A 21,044-nucleotide genomic window follows, 5' to 3' on the forward strand; every position below is an offset into this window, starting at 1 on the left:
AACTTAACCAAGAAGGACAAGGAAAAATAAATATATTGCAGATTCTAAACGCTACAATATTGCTAATCCTCCAAAACTAAAATACAATGAATTTTAAAGAAGAGTCAGAGTTTTTTGGGGGTATTTTTGGCTCTTGCATTGCACTCGTGATTTCCAGATTCTCAATTAATTGCACATAGTAGACCTTATTTTTTTCTAGAAAGCCAATATTTGAACATTACTAAATTATTGTCAAAATAGGAGATTAAGAGAAACACCAACATTGAGACAGATATCAGTGCTAGTACTGTAGCAGTAATACAAAAACCACTAAGCCATTTAATCTGATTAGGACTGTAAAAAGCCTCTTAATGGTTAACAAGTTAAATCACAAATTGTAGTTTTTAGTATTAAGTATTGTATGCCACGAGAAACTTTATTGCAAATGATTAGAACTGGCATTAATTTGTGCTTGGATTCCACTGTGGAAAGCCAAGTGCACCCCTGAGAGGGGAAATCCTTCCTGTGCCTGTGGAAAATAACTGTGAACCTTGCTCTACGCTAAGTTTGCAAGAGGCTGATACAGGAAAAAAAAAAAAGTCTGTGGAAAGGATCTGACTCAAAACACAATGGGAGACTTACAAGGGACTCACATATGAAAAGGTACTGCAAGATCAGGGTCTCATTCAAAAAAAAAAAGCATTTACATTTGCTGGTATGTGGCTGAAAATAGATTCCATATGAAAATGCTTAATAGAGCTCAGCAATATTTTTCATTCTCAGTCATCTCTGAATAAAGGCAGCATTTTCTAAAATTACAATGGTATTTTAAAAAACTTCCTGGAATTTAGATGGGGAAGCTACACAATTAATGTTTTCATTTTTCAAATCAATACTGTAGTTTGGAAGATTTTGATACTGCAGTTCCTTCGCACTTTTTCTCCTTCCATCTGTCTGATCCTGTCCTCACTTCTCATAAAAAATACTAGAAGTGAGGAAGAAGAAAACAACTTTCCTAGCCTGAAAACTGAAATCATTTGGAGTTCATTTATCTAATTCAAATGTTCCAGAAGCTTTTTGAAAATGTAGAGGAAGCATTGAGAAATGTTTGCCATTTTCAGACCATCTCTAGTACTCAATGAATCTCTTATCAGGACATATCTAGGATTTTGAACTCTGTAAAGGTTTGTTGCAGACAATTTGTTTTTATAAGAAAAACTGATAGAATGAAATTGAAAAGCAATTTTAAAATGACAATGCAAATGAAAAAAAGCTGAAGTTCTTTAATTATATCTGTAATGTGCAAGTTTTCTAATATCATCCAATACCAGTTAACGGTATAGTGTAAACAATTATATGCAACAAATTCAGCTGTTTAACAGGAAAAACAGATATGGAAAATAAGTCATTATTATCTCAACAACAATAGATAGTAAAGCCCTGCAACACAGAATTAGAGAGCTTGTAAGTACAGACTTAGCACTACCAAAGTTTCTTACAGAGCACACGAACCTGAGAGCCAAGGTGATCACAAATGGCACAAAGACAACCCTCAGGAATTTTTCAGGCAATCAGGAATCTATCAAACCAATCTCTCAGGAATCCCAGCCAAAAAATAATATCCAGGCTCCCTAGAGCAATTTTACTCTAAAAGTTCACTCTAGTCCAAATGAGCAAGAGATTTTTCTCTCTAGCTTCAAAACTCCCATAGTTTCCTTCCAAAATAAACTTCAGCTTAAAATTTACAGTTTAGGCCACTCACAGACTGAAAAAAAAGGAATGTAGCAGACTATGTATGACAGCACCACCTAGTGACTAATACCAAAATAATATGACTGGTGAAAACTACAATTAAAAAAACACAAAACTTTTAACAGGAGTGTGCCATGACAAGTTTACTTATATATTTTTGATTCTTTGTCCTTGGAGATGTCTGAATTTGACCAAATACAACTGTAAATCAGGACACAGTTTAAATTCAAAATATTGTTTTTTGGTAAAGCATCTCTTCTATGTTTTAAATTAAGTAGCTTTTCCATTAGAATTTGCACTTTAAACACCACATTCAATGTAACAATCTGGGAATCCAAAACGTCAAAAAAATCAATTCTGCAACCATGACTCAAGTGAATAAGACATGAGACATCTGTGGGACTACTTCCAGGAGTAGGAAAAGCAGCATATGTCTCTGGAAGTGCTTACAGTGGTGCAATTCTGCCAATTTTATCAGGAATCTCTTATCTGCTGGTTTAAGCCTAAGCTTCTGGAGTCACGTGCCTTCATGAAAATCTGAGTTTTTACCTAAAAAGAGAAACACATTTCTAACCCTTAAGTTCACAGAAAAGCTCGGGGAAACGAGACACACAAGTCCCCAAAACAGGAAATCAAAATGAGCAATGAAGTAGTGTATTTTAAGATCTCATTTGAAAGCCACTAAGAAGGTGTGGGCACGGGTGTCTGGCACAGACACGGTTAATGTGTGACGCAGGCAACAACGACCAAACTGTGAACCTTGCTCTTGGGTACGACAGCTCCGCTGAGCCTTTCTGGAAAGACCACTGCCTCCCTGCTTCTACAGGCTTGTTCTGCTGTTGCTATTTCTGAGTGATGCTACGGAGACTGGAAGACAATTCTGCATTGCTTAGGGGAGGGAGGAGGAGGAGAGGGGACACTGACAAATCTTATTTATTTTCCCAGATCAAAGGTGGCAACTGTAGGTAATTAGTTGTATTAACTTGTGTGACTTACAACTACGGTGCATCTTTTCCACCAGTGAAGTAGCCTAAATACATTCAGCCACAAGATTACCACTTATCTATCATCTCACGTGTTGTACTGCTCCTCACTGTGTTTGTATTAAAAATATAAAATAACAAACCTATTTATGGTTTTGTTTATGCCCATTTCCACAATAATTCCAGGCTTTCTGAGATAGCAGAACAAATCAATGTGATACTGCACAAGTATCCTCTTCACTGCCTAGAATCCAGCAGGGACCATGCTTCTAATATGCCATGGGAACTCATGTTCCTTTACTTCTGTTGCTGTTCTCAACATCAAGTGAACTTTGGGTTGCTGTTCACACCAGTCTGGATCCTGCAGGCAGACATCAGTGTTAGCACCTAGGCTACATCATCAAGCAAAAGGCTTTTTGCAAGCTGATGCCCACAGTGGCTGTTTTAAGGTTTGCACTTGTCTGGGAAACAGGTAGGTCTTCCTCATTCCTTCTGGTTGCTTCTGAAAGCATCTGTCTTCCCCATGCTTTCCATCTATTTTGCATTCTCTTTCATCTGCCATCACAGTCTCTACGTGTGGTTTCTCGGTGTAGCATTAGCAGCACTCAAAGTGAAGACTTTCTCTGGATGGGAAACGTTTGGTGAATTGTCAAATGCCATTATTGATTTCACATTAATTCTCTTTATGAAGCTGGAGAAGCTCTTATGCAAGGTTGTAATAGCCAATAAATATATGACAAGTTATTTAAAAACTGCCTGGAATCAGATAGATCAACTAATTAATTTTCTTATTTTTAACATATTCCTTAAACATACTATTTCTTCATTGATTAATTTTATCCATCCTGAAATACAGAGCATAAGAGCAATTGTATTTACCCTGCAGCAGAAGGGGCAACCACCTCTCTTGGTCTTTTGCTACAACAGGTATGAATGTTTTGCCAAGATTTTCCCCACTCACCTTTCCTTCAATGGCACATGATTTGAACATAATGATTTTGCCTCTGCATCAGCCAACACCACTTCTATAGCTTCTGTTTTAGGACACTGAATCCATAAAAGGGGCAGATGATTCTTTTATATAAGCAAACCCCATTGCCTTTTACATCAGTATAGTTCATTTCTCATTGGTCTCCTTTCAGACTCAAATTATTGACTGCCCTTTAATAAGTTTTTAGTCATTCTTTGGCCTTAGAAAATTACCTTTGAAATGTTTTATACAAGAGTGCTCTTTGTGAACAACTAATGTACTGAAAACTTCAGCACCTCAAGAAGGCTTATATAAAAGATGAGTAAATTTATGTACGCTCATCATTCAAACTTCCTGCATTTTTCATTCATCTAAAATGTGTCTTACACTGTAGTACAACAGCTTATATGAATTTAATGACATGAAAGGAATGATGTCATAACTACTTTATGCTATATTTTAGAAAAAAAAAACAATTAATTGAGAGTTTTCCTTCCTCTACCATTATTTTTAGATAAGACATCTGCCAGTTTAACAGTTACTCAAAGTATTTACCCTGGAACACCCCTTTGCACGGTTTGAGTCAGAAGCCAAAAAAAAAAAAAAAAAAAAAAAAGTGAGGGTTGAGGGAGCTATAGTCTACATATTCACGTGAAGTGAAAAGTCTTTTTTATCAGCTGAGGGTGGAAGGGTTACTCACACACTTTCCTGATATTTAATGAGCTTTTTACATGTAGAATGATCTTAAATTTCTTAAAATTTTCCCCTTTGTATGAGGAAAGGGCTCAGATTGTTTTACTTCACTCAGTAAAGTTTAACCCTTAAAAATAATGCACGCTTCACGTTACAGTGAAAATGCTCTAGAAGGTGTTCAATTTATAGATACCATTGACTAACTAAGCAAATCCAAGAGCAACAGATTCTAATCTAATTTACAGTAACATGTTGAATAACAGCATTGGTCACTTCTGCTGGTTTGCAATGCTGGAAATGAGAACAGAGCACAGGTCACTTCACATGACTAACATCAGTCGAGGTGGCACATACCTCTCTGGTCATGTCAGAGCACTACACCTATGAGCAGATGAGCAGTAAAGTTCAGGGTATGGTTACTCCTTGGCAAGACAAGGAAAAAAAGAAAAACATCCCCTCCCAATACACACACACAAAAAACCCCCTTCCCCAAAACAGAAGAACCTTCAGCCCAGAGCTCTCCAAGTTGTCAATCTCCTTCAGTAGTTTACTACATTCTCTCTTACAAGCCAAAACATGTAAGTCCTATCTTTGTACTTTGGGTTTCTCTAAGGGGAAAGGTACAAGAAGGCTTATGTTCATTAGAGAAAAGTTTGAACTTTACCGATTGGGCTTGATTTGGTTTTGGGGTGACAGAAATAAACGATAGTTTTGATTTTGAATTGGCAGTATTATGAATTTCAGACAAAGGTCATTAGATAGACTAGAAATAAATATAACGCCAGTTGTATCTCATATACTATGACAAGGGAAATACTCTTAAAGCGAAGACTTGTATTGCTAATCAATTATATTTGGCAGGTCAATTAAAATTACTCAGTAACTATAACACAAATATTTTCTCTTGGTACATATGCTATAGTAATGGATATTTTTCCTTTTTATTTCATAATATGGGTGATAAACAGAATGGTTCTAATTAAAAGTAAGCCAAAATATTCCATTCCCTTACCATCTTTTTGTGTTCCCTCACTGACTACTTTTCTGCCTTCCAAAATTTGACTTGTAAAGCAGACTGGTAGCTTCTTTCTCTCACACTTCATGGGTACGGAAACGCTGAAGGTATGATGTATATTATCCACTGTAGTGTCTTGCAAAAGAATATAACTATCAAGATGCTTGTGCAGGCTGTGGAAACTGATTACGCTAGCTGGACCTCCACTATCTACCCAAGCACATTCAGGGCAATGCAGGATAGCTCTGCATATTCCACTGTACAGCACTGCCCAACACTGACTATTACAGGTAATGTTACATTAGAAAAGAGTTTATTTAAAGAATCCTTTATGTTTTCTTCTTCTCATTTGTTCTGTGTATCAGATCAGATCACCGCAAAAGTAAAATAAAACACTCCGTTTTCTGTTGTGAACGAATATAACACCAGTTCTCGCTGAAAGTGGTTCATAGGAGTAATACTACCTACATAAATGTAAAGCTGAGAAAGCCACATTTGCATCAAAATGTGCCTAGCTTTTGCTAAGCTACATTACAAGACAAAGTCATCCAATCAATCACATAATAATTCACCAGTAAAACAAAAAGGCAAGCAAGAGAAAGATCAGATTTTAAGAATGGAAATTACAAAAGAAACAATAAAGGTCAAATATTCATAAATTCCTAGAATGATAGCTAGTCTATCCACCTCAACATGCACTTGCACTAACTGTCAATAACCTGTCTGCACAAAACAGCAGAAAAATATTACTTCTTTTTATCCTATTCCAAATAGGAAAATTCTCTAAAATATGAGGCTGATGTTGTCTTATTCAAGTTTTCCTTATCATCTTGGCTAACTGAGACTTAAAAATACATGAGAATCCCAGTTTTCCATTTTCTTCTTCTGCTTTGCAGCGAAGACAAACGTAACTTAAGCCGAGGAACCAGGGGGTGTAAGATCTTCAGTGTCTCAGAAAACCAGTTTGTAGTACTAGATACAAAACCAACTGAGGAAAACAGAGTTTATACAACATATTTAAACCAATTGTTATCCTTACAGCGAATATACGTTTACCCCTACTGTGTAAATTTCCTCAAGGACTAGGTTATTCTGATGCTCATCATCAATAGTCAGTAGAGAAGATTTTACAGTGCTATTGATCTCATTTACACACAGAGCTTTCTGAACGGATGGCCTCTTCTCCATCTCTGCATCAAACTGATGAGAACCTGAGACATTAGTCATAAGCAAATGTAGAGAGTAGACCATTTTCCATACACACCGCACTTCTTTATCAGTCAGTTTGGGTAAATTCCTCTTTTTATGCCCTGTGCATAATGAAAGGTTACATATCTCTTGGTATTTACATTCACATGTCGGGCATGACAAACACCAAAGACCAGAGAATACAGCACCTATACGGCATAGCACATACTGAAGTGAGGAGGCAATGCAAGCACTCAGTTCTCTTCAACTGCAAAATCTCCGAAAATCTTGCAGGGATGCAATCCACCATTCACCTCAGCAAGCATACATTAAACATCCATCTTCTCCAGAAGAGTTAGCTAGTGACAAGTAAACATTCAATATCCTTCCAGATTCCTTAAAAAGAACCGTCACCCTATAAGTGACACAGATGGACAGAGATCAAAGGACTTCAGTTCAAGTAGGGACATGAGAGTGAAAGACACTGATAATGGTATATCTGGAGAAAGTGAGAGCTTATCCACTGAGGACAGAGTTCTGATCTCAACTCAAGAAACTGTGCCATTGGGGAGACAAAAAGACTACAGTCAGTGTTTGACTGATGTGATAAAAATGGGATAGGAAAACCTTCCAGCTCTAGAATAACCTAGGATGACAAATAACAGAGGATTCAAAAGAAAACGCTTACAGCATCTTAGACTGAAAATCTGTGATATTTGATCAGTTGTCCCTAGCAAAGTACTTCCTGCAGTTGATCAGTTCACCCTGCAAGCGTAGAAATGTTTACATGTAAAATGGAGTACAAATAGGAAGCCATGTGTCCTGAATGCAAGGATTACTGGAAAAAACATGCAGCACTGGAAAAAGTCATCCCTCATTACTGACCTGTAAAATACCCCTTGAATGCTACTTGCCCTCAATAGTGGAAGTCCAATGCTTCTTGAAGACAACAACCAACATCTCCACCAAGTGGCAATCAAGAGAAATGAACTCCTTAAACTCAAAGCTATATACAATGCGTGATCTCAGTTTTGTCACCTTTTAAGCACATGCTGCTGCATCCTTAAACGGACAGACCAGTCAAGAAATATAATTTGTTGCTGCAGCAGCAGCACAGACAGATCCTACAGCAGGCGGCTATGGTTGAGAGGATTTCCAGCATTCCTGCGTAACATACCTAATTAAAAGTAACTTTTGAATATTCACCCAAAGATCTAGGGAATTTGTTAATGGTGTGATTCTAGAATTGCAGAAAGTCAATCTGTGTGCAAGCTTCCTTCACCACACTGGGGCCAAGCTTTCCCACCACTTTTCCGTGCATGGAGCCTGAAAACTAGCTGCTCCTTCAGCTGGATTAGTTTCCAGACGGATTACCTCTCTGATCTGCTTCATCGTGCTGCTGCATAAACACTAGTGCTGACAGAAGAGGGGACAGGGAAGGAACAATAAAAAGATGTCCATGGAGAGCAGCACTGCTTTTCAACATCAATGACAGCTCAGAGCCTAATTCCAGAATACTCTTCAGGACATTTCTGAGGAAATATCTTTCACGAAGCAGTCATAAGGACTGATAACTATACATTTCACCCCACTCACTAGATAAGCCATACCTAACAGATGCAATGCAGGCTGCAAAGAGGGAGCATAAGCACCTGGACTCCTCCCTTCTAGCCGCCCAACTCAAAGCCCGCTTCAGAGAAGGGACAAATAGGTAAGACAAACAGCAAGGACCTGCAACCGCATTTTTTTTTCTAGTCAATCATTGCTGAACTCAACATTCCCCATAGTCCCCCTTCTTAGTATGAAAAAAAACATGTCCCCACTGGTAAACACAACCCGTTGTTGATGAGGTAAAATCGTACCACACTCCACAGCTACCTGCTCTCAAGATTTGATGCACGACGTGTTGATGATGAGACTATGGACACCTCCAGTTTCTTGTCTCCAGGACCGAAATGGGTACCATCCCTCACTACTGAGGTGTACAGAAATCCTGAAAGCCATTTAGGAAGCACCTTCTGGATAGTCCACATCATTGCCAACAGCTGAATAAGTTGAAAATGAAGCACAAGATTTCTAGTGCTTATTTCAGATTTAGCTGCTCACAATGTGTCTTCCACTGCTCCTGGCAGTCTCTTGGATGAGCATCAGGAGTGAGTGCTTTGTAAAAATGGGGAGCTCACGCTTATCCTGCTAGACCTGGGGGGAGAATTATCTCCCAAACTAGTAAGAACTTTCCTATAGAAGCCATTTTTTCCCCTTTGGCAGTTCTGGAGACAGGCTCTCACATACCTTCAGCCTTCTTATATCAAATGATTCGTCCAGTTGATACTATTGAAGGTGCTTCCTATAATTCTTCTTTACTCAGGGCCTGACTCTCATAATGAAAGACTTGTTCAGGGTATACTCTCTTCAAGGTAATATACACAACCGATATATATCTTTCAGATGAAAGGAAAACCCAGTCGTAAAGACGGATCTCGTCATTTGGATGCAACACTGATGCAATGAGTGAAACAAAAGTAGATTCCAAGAAATGGAGACAGAGTCCAAGAAAAACCTGAAATTAGGAATTTGCAGAAAGATCTAACAAAAGCTTTTCTGATTTGAGCCACAGATTTTAGAAGATCTATGGATGTAATATGTAGCCCACATCTTTTTATCACTGTGCATTCATGTTTGAGTGGGGACAGTGAGAAGCAGATCTTGAATGATACTGCCAAGTCAAAACATCACTTCGTCTCAGTATTACATTAAATACCTAGGCATAGGTATTGATATTAATAGATAATTTTGGAGAATGGTGCTATTTTGATGGGTCATCTTTAAAATTATGTTGTTTACATCCAACATACTTTAAAACAGAAGCTGCATATTGATTCAGACTATCTGAAACACGTAAAAACAGTGCAATCCAAAAGATGATGCTCAGGCACTTCAGTCAATGGAGGTCAGTGGGTGTCACTTGGAAAACAAGGCTGAAAATGTAGATTAGGTGCTTGAAGCAGTTTGATCTTCACATACAAATGTTAAACATTACATTGAAGCATGGCTATAATTTTCACTGTGTGATTCCTTGCAACTGATAAGAAGCAGTGTTGCTGCTTCTGGGGGATTTTAACTGCATCCTTATTCATGATTATGTAAAAATAGGTCCTGTCCACCACAGCCAACACATTTTGTCTTTAACCAGGATCACCCATTATAACTACCTGCTTAAGGCATACTCCTATCACTGACAAAAGGCTGGTCTGCACAGCGACATGACACTCCTAATATTACTTCAAAATTGTCATTTAGGCTTCTCTGAATGCATTTCTACTACAAGTCTTTGCTCCTTTCACTCTGAGCTCCAGATTGCTCATGCTCCTGATCAACAGATGGGATCAAACATACCAATTCCACAAAATTTTGTTGAAATAGAAGTGGTTATTGAAGCAATTTTGCAAGCATTCCCAGGTACAGAATGTAAAACTAAGCAAGTGATTGCAATATCGAGCTCTGCTATGAGCCTGCTCACCTCTCAACAGGGCCTTTGGCTTCACCCACCTTTGTCAGCCCTGCCTGCAGGCACTGCTGAGGCTCAGACTCAGGCTGATTCCCAGAGCTCTGCAGCTGTTGCAACAGTCACTGGCTGGGAACATAGGAACAGCCCACAGAAACACCTTGATTTCCCTCTTTGCTACTGGCCTGGCACCACTTGATAGAAAAGCAGGTGCTCTTATGTCCATGGACATCATTCACAGGGAAGAGTACCACACTCCCCTCCCTCCTCTGGAAGTAGTCCCAAGAAAATTCTGAAAACAGGTGATGTGTGAGGATCACACAACACCTACAAGGGCAGTTCTGATGATAGAGTTGAGGCACCATCCCTCCAGACTTCCTAGCAATTGCTTTTATTAAAAATGTAACGAGATTCGGTAGCGTTCAGGCTTCAAGAAAGCATTTGCTAAGGCAGAATCAAAATTGGGAGGTTAGATGAACATGGTGCCACAGTCACATGTGGTACATGTTTTTCTTTTCCTGAGGTCTTAAAAAGAGACTTAAAGATAATCCCAGCCACAGGCGTTCACTCAGAAGGTGACCCACTAAGGTCAGCTAAAAATCAAACCATACGATTTCAGAAGAGACACGGATCCCAGATAAATTGAGATTTTTAAGAATCTTTTGCTACAAGAGTGGTAAGATTTAGCTGCATTACACGGAATGCAAAATGCAGATAAGATGAATTTGGATGAGGTGGGGAGGGAAGAATTGCAAATCGCAAACTACATCAATATTTTCAGCTGTAGAGCAAGCAGGTTAAATCAGTTCTAGATATCACTACTTCTGAAAGGCTCACTTCTTCCAAGCTTATAAGAAACAACCCTTTAGGTTTAAAGAAGATCAAGTCAGTAGCCCACACTGGGTCTGCCCAAAGTCTTCAATACAGTATTTTTAGTCAGGGATAAATTAATGGCTTATGAAACAGTTAGAAATAACAGGCAAATCTTAGGCTTCTGAAAGCAGTAATGTGACACTGCAGAGAGAGCCTTAGATAAAGACTCCAGTACTCTGGGTTCTATTGCTGACCCTGTTAATGGCCTGTAAATGCTCTTGGACAACTCATTCTAGCTTTTTGTGCCTCACTTTCATCTGCAAGAGGAGGGATAGATACATGGCTCCTTTGCAAAGCCATCTGAAGTGATTAAAAAGCATGATAAAAATCGACTACTTGTATTTCCTGTCCAAATCCAGGAGCTGTAGCAAAAGGCTTTATGGTGGGCTTGTGTAACAAGCCACAACAGTGCTGTCAAAACATTTGTTGTTCTGTCACAAATATTAGGAAGCAAAATCTAGTGCAAATACTCTCTATACTATAACTCTCCATAGCTACTCTATATTTTTCCGAGGAACAAAAATGAATCACAAATCAATAATTTAGTGATTTTTTCCCTTCAATTTGAAGATTCCTAGTAGTTTTTGAATAAAGATTTAGGCCCGTAGATAGAAGTTTAAGTCTGTTCTTCCTTACCTTTTGTGAGCCTCTTGTAAGTAGCCCACAGACTGCCATGCACTGAACTCTATTATCATAGACTTGTTTTGATCAACTGTTAAAGCAATACTCACATCCTCAGGGCAAGTAAGGATTGTAACATCTTACATGAATCTGTCCCACATTCAAAGGATTTCCAGTAGCTTCTGAAGCAAGGTTTTTCAGGCTGCTAGTGAATAGATGCATTAAAGGGAATAAAATAGTGGGGATTCCTGCAGATCACCCCAGCCTGAATCAACCTTGCCAACTTAAGCTTCCACTGCTTCACCCATTTTGAATTCAGTGTAATCTGTGGTCGACCATTTTCAGTCTCTCTTCTATTCTCAACTGAGATATTAGAAAATGAATACATAAGTGTTCAATTATCTTGAGCTGATCTTTGAGTTGTTTGAATCTTCTTTCATTTTAGAGTAAGCTGAACCAAAGTTATTCCTGTCTCTGCATTTAACCTGCACAACTGAAGTCCTATATCACTATTTCCTTCACTACTTGCACTACTTTTTTATGAAAGCTGCCTCATTAGCCACACATCTCTAACTATTCTATGTTAGCACATAATTAACAAGTTACTGTTATTATCACACTAAGCACCATACTTTATGTGGCATCTTCATTCAGAAAGCAATCAGATCTCTGCAAAGCAGCAGTTAACTCTTCTTCTCACATACGGAGAACCAAATAATATAAACATTAAATACATACACATTTAATACCCAGTGCAACATGGAGGACATTAGCTAGCACGTGATGATTCTGTCCAAATTGCCTATACTGTAAATAGTCCAAGTAAACTCTTCACCTGAGTCTTCTGTCCAGCTTTCATAAAGTCATTCACAGGTCTCTAAAAGGTGACTGGTGGCTAACCTAACCAGTCTAACACGCATTCATGTTGTAGACAATTAGGCAAAAAAAACTCATAGTATAGTTTATTTAAATTGAGAAGAGAGGGAATGGGAAGTGGAACCAAGGAAAAAGCTATCTTGCCGAAGTCCCAATTATCTTGCCAGTATAAATTGCATCCATGTTCAAGAATGGGTTATAAGCAAAGCACACAGGATATTTTAAAGCATCTGCGCAGTGGTCAGTACAATGAAGCCTTAGTATTAGTTTGGACTTGCAGTGTCTTTTGCATCACAGAACTGTTCTTCTCTCAGACTAAACAGCAACTGAGGCAAGGGGAGGATAACTAGAAAAATCTTGAAGACTTAGATAAGTGAAATTGTGATGATCAAGTTCCAGTCACTAAGAACCAGACAGGACAGACTTGTTTAAATTCAGAGATGCATAGTTCTAGTTAAAACTGTTCTGATGGACTTTCAGGCTTTCTAATGTTTGCTCTTCTAAAGCATGTTCAACGATACACTAGAAAAGCATTGATCAACTGATTTTTATAACTATTTCTCTACTCCATACCTTTTAAGTTACCAAAGAACAGTTACAGATATCATCTTTTTTTGAATAATTTGTTTACTTGCATGTGGGGTTCTCAATATCTCATACGCAGTTTTCAAACTTCTGTATAGCCAAAATATATTGCCAAAGGGCAACCTACAGAAGGTTAAAATAGTAAGACCACATAGAAGAAATGCTCATACAGAGTCACAAAAGCTTTACCATATACAGTAAGTTTTACCAGAATCCTACCATCGTATCTTTAGCACAAGTTATTTTGTTGTAATTGGCTGCCTAATATAGTGTTTTAGATTTAGATTCTTCTATGCTTTAGGTGAAGACTAGCTTGCCATCTGTCTTGACCCTTCAATGGAAGGTTTTCGAAGACGGACAGCATACTAAATATTTGGAGTAAGCACTGATGCTGAACAATTTCAGGTAAATCTTGAGACACTAAAAATCCATATGCTAGATCTAGGAGTACAGAGAGCATAATTAGAACAGTTTAACTGAAATACAGTTGAGCTGAAGTGCTAAACAGTACAGGTTTTAAATGATGTCAAAATCCTTATGTCACAGTAAGTTAGATATAGCTCTTCAGTATGGATCATTCTTACAATTGAAATTTCGTTACAGCAGTTTCACAGTGCTGTTTTCAGAAGAAGAAAAATCACAATATGAGCATGTGATTGGTCTAATAAATGCTTGACTTTAACAGTCTAATAATCATTATGACAGAAAGTAACCCCAGACAAGGAATGACCACTATTCTCTCTTCCTATGAAGTTCTTTTCACAAAAGCTAAACTTTATTTCTTCCCAAATTATTAGAGAAGGTAGCAAGAATTACCTTTTTCAGGCATGGGAAACAATCCTCCACTGCTTCTTCAGTCATTCCTCAATGCAACAAAATTCTAAGTACAAGGAATGCTCCTCAATAGCAAAAGCTCTGCAAGATTTTTTTTAAATACATTTGATTTCTGGTCAGATATGATCTTAAAAGTCAAATTTCACTGTCATTTAACTTAGAAGAACACCAGATAAACATTTTTAAAGCTTTTTCATTGTTATAGAGTATCTTTTCTCTAAAGGTTTATTATACCTTGCTTTGCTGGCTTTGAACAAGGTTCTGCCAATTGTGCTTTTAACTGCAACTTTATTTACACTTTATGGCAGCTAACACACTTTCATTATTCAATCTCAGACACAGGCCCTAATTTCGCAGAGTCTTGAAGTGCTTAGCTGAAACAGCACTACAAACCATCCTGCTTCACAGATTCCTGAATAACCCTCTAGAAAGAGCATACATTCCTTACTGCCAGGATTCTGGCTTCTACTTTATTACATTATCTTCCGGAAAAAAAATAAAAAAAGCATAACCAACTCGGATCACTTCTTGTGTATGAAAATATATAAAATTATATAAAAAAGAGTAGATGAGCGCAGGGCTAAGCGCACGCCGGCTGGTCACCGCGCACAGCGCGGCACTCCGGGCGCTCGCCGCCTCCCCGCTTCCCTCACGCACGGCTCCGGCTGCGGCCTGCGCGCCCTCACGCCGCTCCGCCACCCGCCTGCCAGGCGGCGCGGCGGCCGCGGCCCCGCGGCAGCCATCGCTCGGCCGGCCCAGCCCGGCCCTCCCCCCTCACGGCTCCCGCGGCCTGCGCGCAAGCTCTGCGCGCGCGCGCGCGCACTAACTCCTCCCCCTCCGCCTCCCCCGCCGCGCAAGCGCGGCACGCGCGTCCCCGCGCCTTATATCCTGCTCCAGCCACCCCACCCCGCCGCGCTCCCTCCCCTCCCCGCCGCGCCTCCCGATAGAAGCGGCGCCTCCATTGGCCGCGCCGCCGCCGGCCCGCTGTGTGGGAGGCGGCGATTGGCGGAGCGCGGCCGCCAGCGGCTGCCTCCCGGCGAGTGTGTGTCTCTGGCAGTGTCAATGGCTCCTCCTGCCACGGAGCAGCGACGGGCTTGAGACGGGCAGGATCGCGGGGCTCCTTTAAGAGAGGGATCTTGGGGGGGGGCTGGGGAGGGGGGCCGCGGCGCGAGCATCCCCCGCAGCCAGCTCGGGAGACCCAGGCGGCCGGTGGCTCCTCTGCCTCGCGACCGAGCCGGGGAGGCGGCGGCGGCGGCGGGACCCGCACCTGGAGACCCCCCTCGCTCCCTCCCTGCCCGCGGCTGCGCGGCGGCCGCCCCGGGGCTCCCGCCCGCCCTCCCCCGCCGAGAGGCGCCGGTTGCCGGAGGATTGACCCCCCCCTCCCCTCCCGCCACCCACACGAGCCGGCAAATGAACTCGGTCCGAGCCGCCAACAGGAGACCCAGGCGAGTGTCCAGGCCGCGCCCGGTGCAGCAGCAGCAGGAGAGGAACAACGCCGCCGCCGCTGGGGAACGGGGTAAGCGAGGCGCCGCCGCCGCCCGGGGCCTGCGCGGGGCGCTGGGCCGCGCCGCGCCCGCCCGGGCACCGGCAGGAAAAGCCGAGGCTGCTTCACCCTTGGCTCCCGCTCAGGCCGCGCTTTGTTTGCCGTGGGCTCTGCTGCGGCTGGGGCCGGGAGGCGCCGGCCCGGCCCGGCCGCGCTCCCACGCCCGCCGCCGAGAGGCCCGCGGGAGGCGGATCGCGACCAGATCGCGGGGACGCAGCGGGGCCGGCTCGCCCCGGGGAGGAGGGGGGGAAAGGGGGGAGCCGGGCCAAGCCCCTGGCGCCGACACCTTCCCCGCCGCCGCGGGCGAAATGGTGGCGGCCCGGGGCGGTGGGGCGGCCGCGGCGTCGCGCCGCGTTTGCTGCGCAGTTGGGCGCCGCGCTTCAGTTACGCGGCCGGCCGGGGGGGGGGGGGGGGGCGCGTGGGGCGCTCGGCGGCCATTTATTTACCTCGGCCGCGTCCCCCCCCCCACGGCGCCGCGCTGGCCGCCGAGCGGGGGCGCCGTGGCCCTGCCCGGCGGCGGCGGCAGCGGCCTGCGCCCCCGCGGCCTGGCGTTAGAAACGTTGGCAACTGGGACCCGAGCGGGGCAGCACCATTGTCTGAGGGGATGAGAAATCGCCGAGGTGGGATCCCTGCTCGGATGGAGCCCGCGGCAGAGCCGCCAGCGCCCGGGGAGGGGGCGGGGAGGTTGGGGGCGGGGGGGGCTCCCCGGCCCCCGAAACTGCGGCCGCAGTCATGGCTGGGGGTGCGGGCGTGTGTGCACTGTGCGTGCAGGGCTGGCTCCCCTTCTCCTCCTCCCCTCTCTCTCTCTTTTTTTTTAAGGCGAGCTGAGGGTGGGATTGAAGGAGACATTTTGCATGTCTTATCTGGTGGATTCGATTTTAATTTTTCATGCGTTGGCTGTCACAACTCTTGCATGGTAAAGGAGGCTGCTCTGTGGTGCAGTTTCAGATGTACGAATGTCTTTTTAAAATAATAATAATAAAAAGAAAAAACCCTCATTGTCAGCCGAATGTCTTTTGTTTGTGTCTAGGATATTGCATTAAGAACAAGGTATTTTAACTGCGGAGATGCTTCACGATAAATATTTCGGTGCATTTTATTCAGTCAAAACATTTTAAACAAATGAAGTCAAGAAAATTTAATCTGAGGAAGTATTTTTAATTCTTCATTCTCCCCCCTTCCTCCCATTCCTTCCCCCGCCTCCTTCCCCCCTTCCCCCCCACACACATTGGTCAGAGCAAAGAATGTTACCCAGACCAGATTGCTGTGTATATAACCAGAGGATGTGATGTCTTATGCCCAATTATGGGTCTTGTGTAAACCTTCCAAAATCTTCAGTAATTATATAATTAAAATGACTTCTTTGGTAAACTGACATTAAAAAAAAAAAAAAAAAAAACTCAAAAAACACTTCCTTCTTTCAGTGACACGCACTGAAGATTTTCATCATCTATGTTCCATATGCATAATACATTTCTTTTTCAACTCTATTTTTTTAACAGATGAAAATGTAATATCAGGCACACTTACAGATTAATGCTGTGATTGTTCGGTTTTGTGTTGGAGTGGCTGCCTCAAACTGTTCACGTTTTACCAATTTGCTAAAGATATAGAAACTTTTTCTGTTAAATACAAAGCTATGATTTATTGCATTACTCTGCTCTTTTGGGGAGCTCTTCATTAACCTATTTTTTTTAATTGTTCATTGCTGTCTACCACTTAGTGGTGATAGAATTGTAATAAAATCAAGTTCCACAGTTTTCTGAAATTACTGTTGCGTATGGATTATTGCTAGTTTTTTCCTTCTGTTTTTGAAGGCCAGTGTTGAGGATTGGCTTGCCCCAAAACTTATTAATTGTATTAAGGTCATTTGTATTAGTTCTGTGTTTAGGGTATCTCTACTGCGATTCCTTTTCCTTTCCCAGAACTTCTAAGCTCTGATCCAGTATCTCTGGAAGCTAATGCCAGTTTTACTTGTGACTTTCACGGGCTTTGTGCGGGGCTGCTACTGTTAAAGGCAATGCATAATGTTACTAAATTATCAGGTGATATTCTAGGGTTAGACTAGTCAATGGTGACTTTTTTTTTTATCTTTATTCCTATTCAGTGTAGGTCACCTTAAGAAAGGCTATACAAAAGAGGCTGTATAAATTATTAGTCAAGAGTTTCTATTAAATTCAAACTTCTATTTATTAAAAAAAAAAAATACTAGGTAATGAGAGTGTGGCTGTGATTAAATGAAAATCATTCTTCCTTACAGTTAATTTCTCCCTTTATACTCCAGTTAGGAGGATCTTTAAGCAGAAATAACATGGAACAGTTTTTAATACAGCACATAGTTAATCTTCGGAACTTCTTGTTGTTTCATATAATTAAAGTAGATTACTTAGTGGAATGTGCTAGATCTTGAACTTTATTTGTTTAATGCTACATAATACATAGTGTTTTGCAGCTGTGTAGCAGCTGTTTATATTTTCATTATTGGGTAAAAATAAAGAGTTATGTCTGCTGCTGTTAATAAATGGATCACTAGAAAAAGTAGTTTTAAAAAATCTTACATCAGATGTTCCCTGTAAGGATTTAAAAATCATATAAAGATGTTTCATAACATTCAGTTATTCTTATTTTAATGTATTGTATATGTACAGTATGAATAGATCTAATGAATGTGGAATCAGGTTATCTATACTACATATTGATAAACAATGGTTGTGTGTACCTGGATTCTGATCACAGTGGGAAAGAAATGTCGTAACTGCTTTCAGATTATATTTTTCTTTCCCAAACTTACTGTGTTTTATGGCCAACACAAGATTTCATCAGGATATACTTCCGAAGAAGTTTGCCTTATGTTCTGCTGTTCACGCCTCCCTCCATCTAAATTAGTCACTCTGGCTGCACTATGCTACTTCTATTTTGCGTTCTTCCTCTTGATCTCTCCCCGGTCACCTTTGGGATTGCCAGTGGTTTACCCTGTGCTTTTGGAATTCTGCATTAAAGTTATAGAATAATAGGCCCCTGCATTTTCTTCAGGACAGTGGTCTGTCCAAAAGGAAGGGAAAGTGATGTCTGTGTTGAAATATGTCTGTGTTTGTTTATAGCACTGTTTTTTAATCTGTTTTTTTTTCCTTGAGGGTATAAGTTTGGCTACAGATTTAGGAAAAAAAACGAGGTGAAACAAGTATCTGAAAAATCTTGGCCCGAATGCAGCTAAGACAGTTAATCTAAGAGCTGTCACATATGAGAGGTTTTTTCTTGTTTTTGTTTTCTCAAAATAATAAATACATTAGTGCATATGTGCTTCTTTATAATATCAACAAATTACTGGATATGGCACTTACGAGGTTCTGAGGTTTATGTCCAGTATTAAGTGCTTTCAGGATTGGATCCTGTATGCTGTTATGTACCAAACTTGTAGCTCCATGGCAGCTGGAGCTTCCACAGTCCTGCTCTTCCCTCTTAATATGGTAGAGGTGTCTATGTGACATGCAGTAAGCTGGCTGGCCTAAAAACTAATAACATTCCCCCCCCCCCCCAGGTTGATTTTTGGCACCAGTGTCAGTAAAAGGGAAGGGATAACACTATGTGCCTGTGGGTGTGGTGGGACTATGGCAGCTCTGATTTAGATTTGGTTAAACTGGAAGAGAGCTGCACCCTGAAAACATGTAGAGTTGGGGCATGTGTAGTACTACCTGTGAACCTAGCTTGTGAGTCTTTTTTTTTTTTAATTGATTTTCCAAAGAAAACAAGGCTCATACGTCCATACGGTCTCTCTGTCACCCTGCAACTTCTGAACCTGTTAGCTCATTTCAACCACATTAATAAAGAGGGGTGAGGTTCTAATTTTTTGGGGGAGCTGTTGATTGTTGAAGAAGACACTGAGGAAAAGGCAGTTATGACTTAGCCCTCTCTACCCTTGCCAAGAAGCAACAACCAGCTGGCCTGTCAGCATACAGGGTAATTGAATTAGTTGTTTGTCTGTGTAGGGGACATGAGTGCTTGAAGTACTGGGAGAAAGAGCAGGTTAGGCTATAGAAGCATGTAGAAACTAAGCTCCATTAAATTTCTTTTTCACAGAGCCTGATTTTTTGGTGACTTTAAATATGTCAGGAAAGTTGAGTCTTTATTTAGCTCTATTTCAATTGCGTGCGTGTATTTTTTCGGGAGGGGAAATATGCACTGAAACTGTTACATTGGTTTGCACTCTGCTGTACAATAGCTAAATTAAGAGACTTTTATTCTGAAGCAAGACTTGAATCAAAATAACTAAATTGGTTTCAGTTTAGGATCATCCCTTATGGCAAAAAAGTCAGGCACCGCTTGCTCAAGGTAGAAAGAAATCTAATACAGACTTTCCATTTTCCTTAAAAGAGAGCGTTATGTGACTCTTAGGCCATGAAAAGATATATAGATATGGATCTGTGTTCTTTGTTTCTGCAATGAAAATTTTCCAAAGTTGACCTTACAGATAAAAATTTAGAATTTATAAACTTAGTACTACAACTTCTGTTTCTCTAATCCTAATTCTGTGTCACAGGTACATAGGAGAGTCTCTGTTGTTCTTAATGTAGGACAAGCACCTAAACTGAGGAATTTTTGTTGTTCAAATACACAGTAATGTTCATTGTTCATGGTTTTAGTATATTTTGGTCATTCATGGGAACAGGAATATCTGTTGCGATTTTACAGTAATCTCTCTCTCTCTCTCTCTCTCAATTTTGGTTCTGTGTTACAAAAACTTTGAGCTGAATGGTTCAAGTAGAGAAGTAAACAGTCTGCTTTATCAGTTAGTCTGTTTGATGTCTTTCCATTTTGGGGGACGGTTATACTCTGTGGCCTGCTCCGTGTGTTTTGGTTACTTCCTGAGAGCATCGTATTTGTGGAGTAGACCAAAACTATCCAAGGCATGTCAGCTTTTATTGCAGGTGTGCAGGGCATTAAGCACAATAAACATGTGCTCTGGTATGGGGGATTTAACGTATGTATTTGTAACTGGGGTACTGTAAATGCACTGTCAGCCTAGCAGCTGTTTGGAATAGTTATGGCCTGCTTTCCATAGGCAGTTTAGTCTTTCCTTACCAGCATGGTAAATCTGGTGTGCCCTGTGAAGTGCTGAATTTGCAGGGTATGTACAGAACAACTGCTGTGCATATATGTTTATTCTGCACGTGAAGTGCATTTATTCTGCACATGCCTGGTGGCATAATTAAGGAGATCAAGTAGCAGCCAGAAGGGGGCTGCCACAGCTATGAGGACAACTCATTGGACCCCCAGTTAATTTTGGGTTACTTCTGTAAAGAAAGTTGTTGGGAATTAATACGTGCCAAGTGTGCTGTAATGCATATCACCTGTGGCACAGCTTAAACTTCCTTTCACAGATTGTGGCTCTGAGCTGTTGCATCTGCTTCAAAGAGGAGGTAGTGTGTTTCTCTAAATTTTCTCAGTGGTGCTGATTAAATATCTTCAGCGTTAAGTGTTATAATGGATAATGCAGAAAAAGTAAGCCAGGACTGCATAGTGACTAGATAGTAAAAGGAAAGAAGACAAGAAGACATGACTGAACTAATAGCAATTAAGAAAAAGCAAGGTTTGTTGTTCAGTTGATTTGGTCATTACTTAATTCTCTG

At 41.2% G+C, this 21,044-nt stretch overlaps 1 protein-coding gene across 2 annotated transcripts in view; it reads left to right on the forward strand.

The window, feature by feature from the left end:
- Positions 1–14,957: 14,957 nt before the first annotated feature.
- The window catches only part of FBXO11 (F-box protein 11), a 73,838-nt gene continuing 67,751 nt past the window's right edge, over positions 14,958–21,044 (forward strand). For both annotated transcript variants that reach the window (XM_062571717.1, XM_062571718.1), the window contains exon 1: positions 14,958–15,390. In XM_062571717.1, coding sequence (XP_062427701.1) covers positions 15,285–15,390 — 106 coding nt within the window. In that variant the 5' untranslated portion in view covers positions 14,958–15,284. The remainder of the gene's footprint in view (positions 15,391–21,044) is intronic.

Source organism: Rhea pennata, chromosome 3 (genome assembly GCF_028389875.1).
Source record: "Rhea pennata isolate bPtePen1 chromosome 3, bPtePen1.pri, whole genome shotgun sequence".
Lineage (NCBI taxonomy): Eukaryota > Metazoa > Chordata > Aves > Rheiformes > Rheidae > Rhea > Rhea pennata.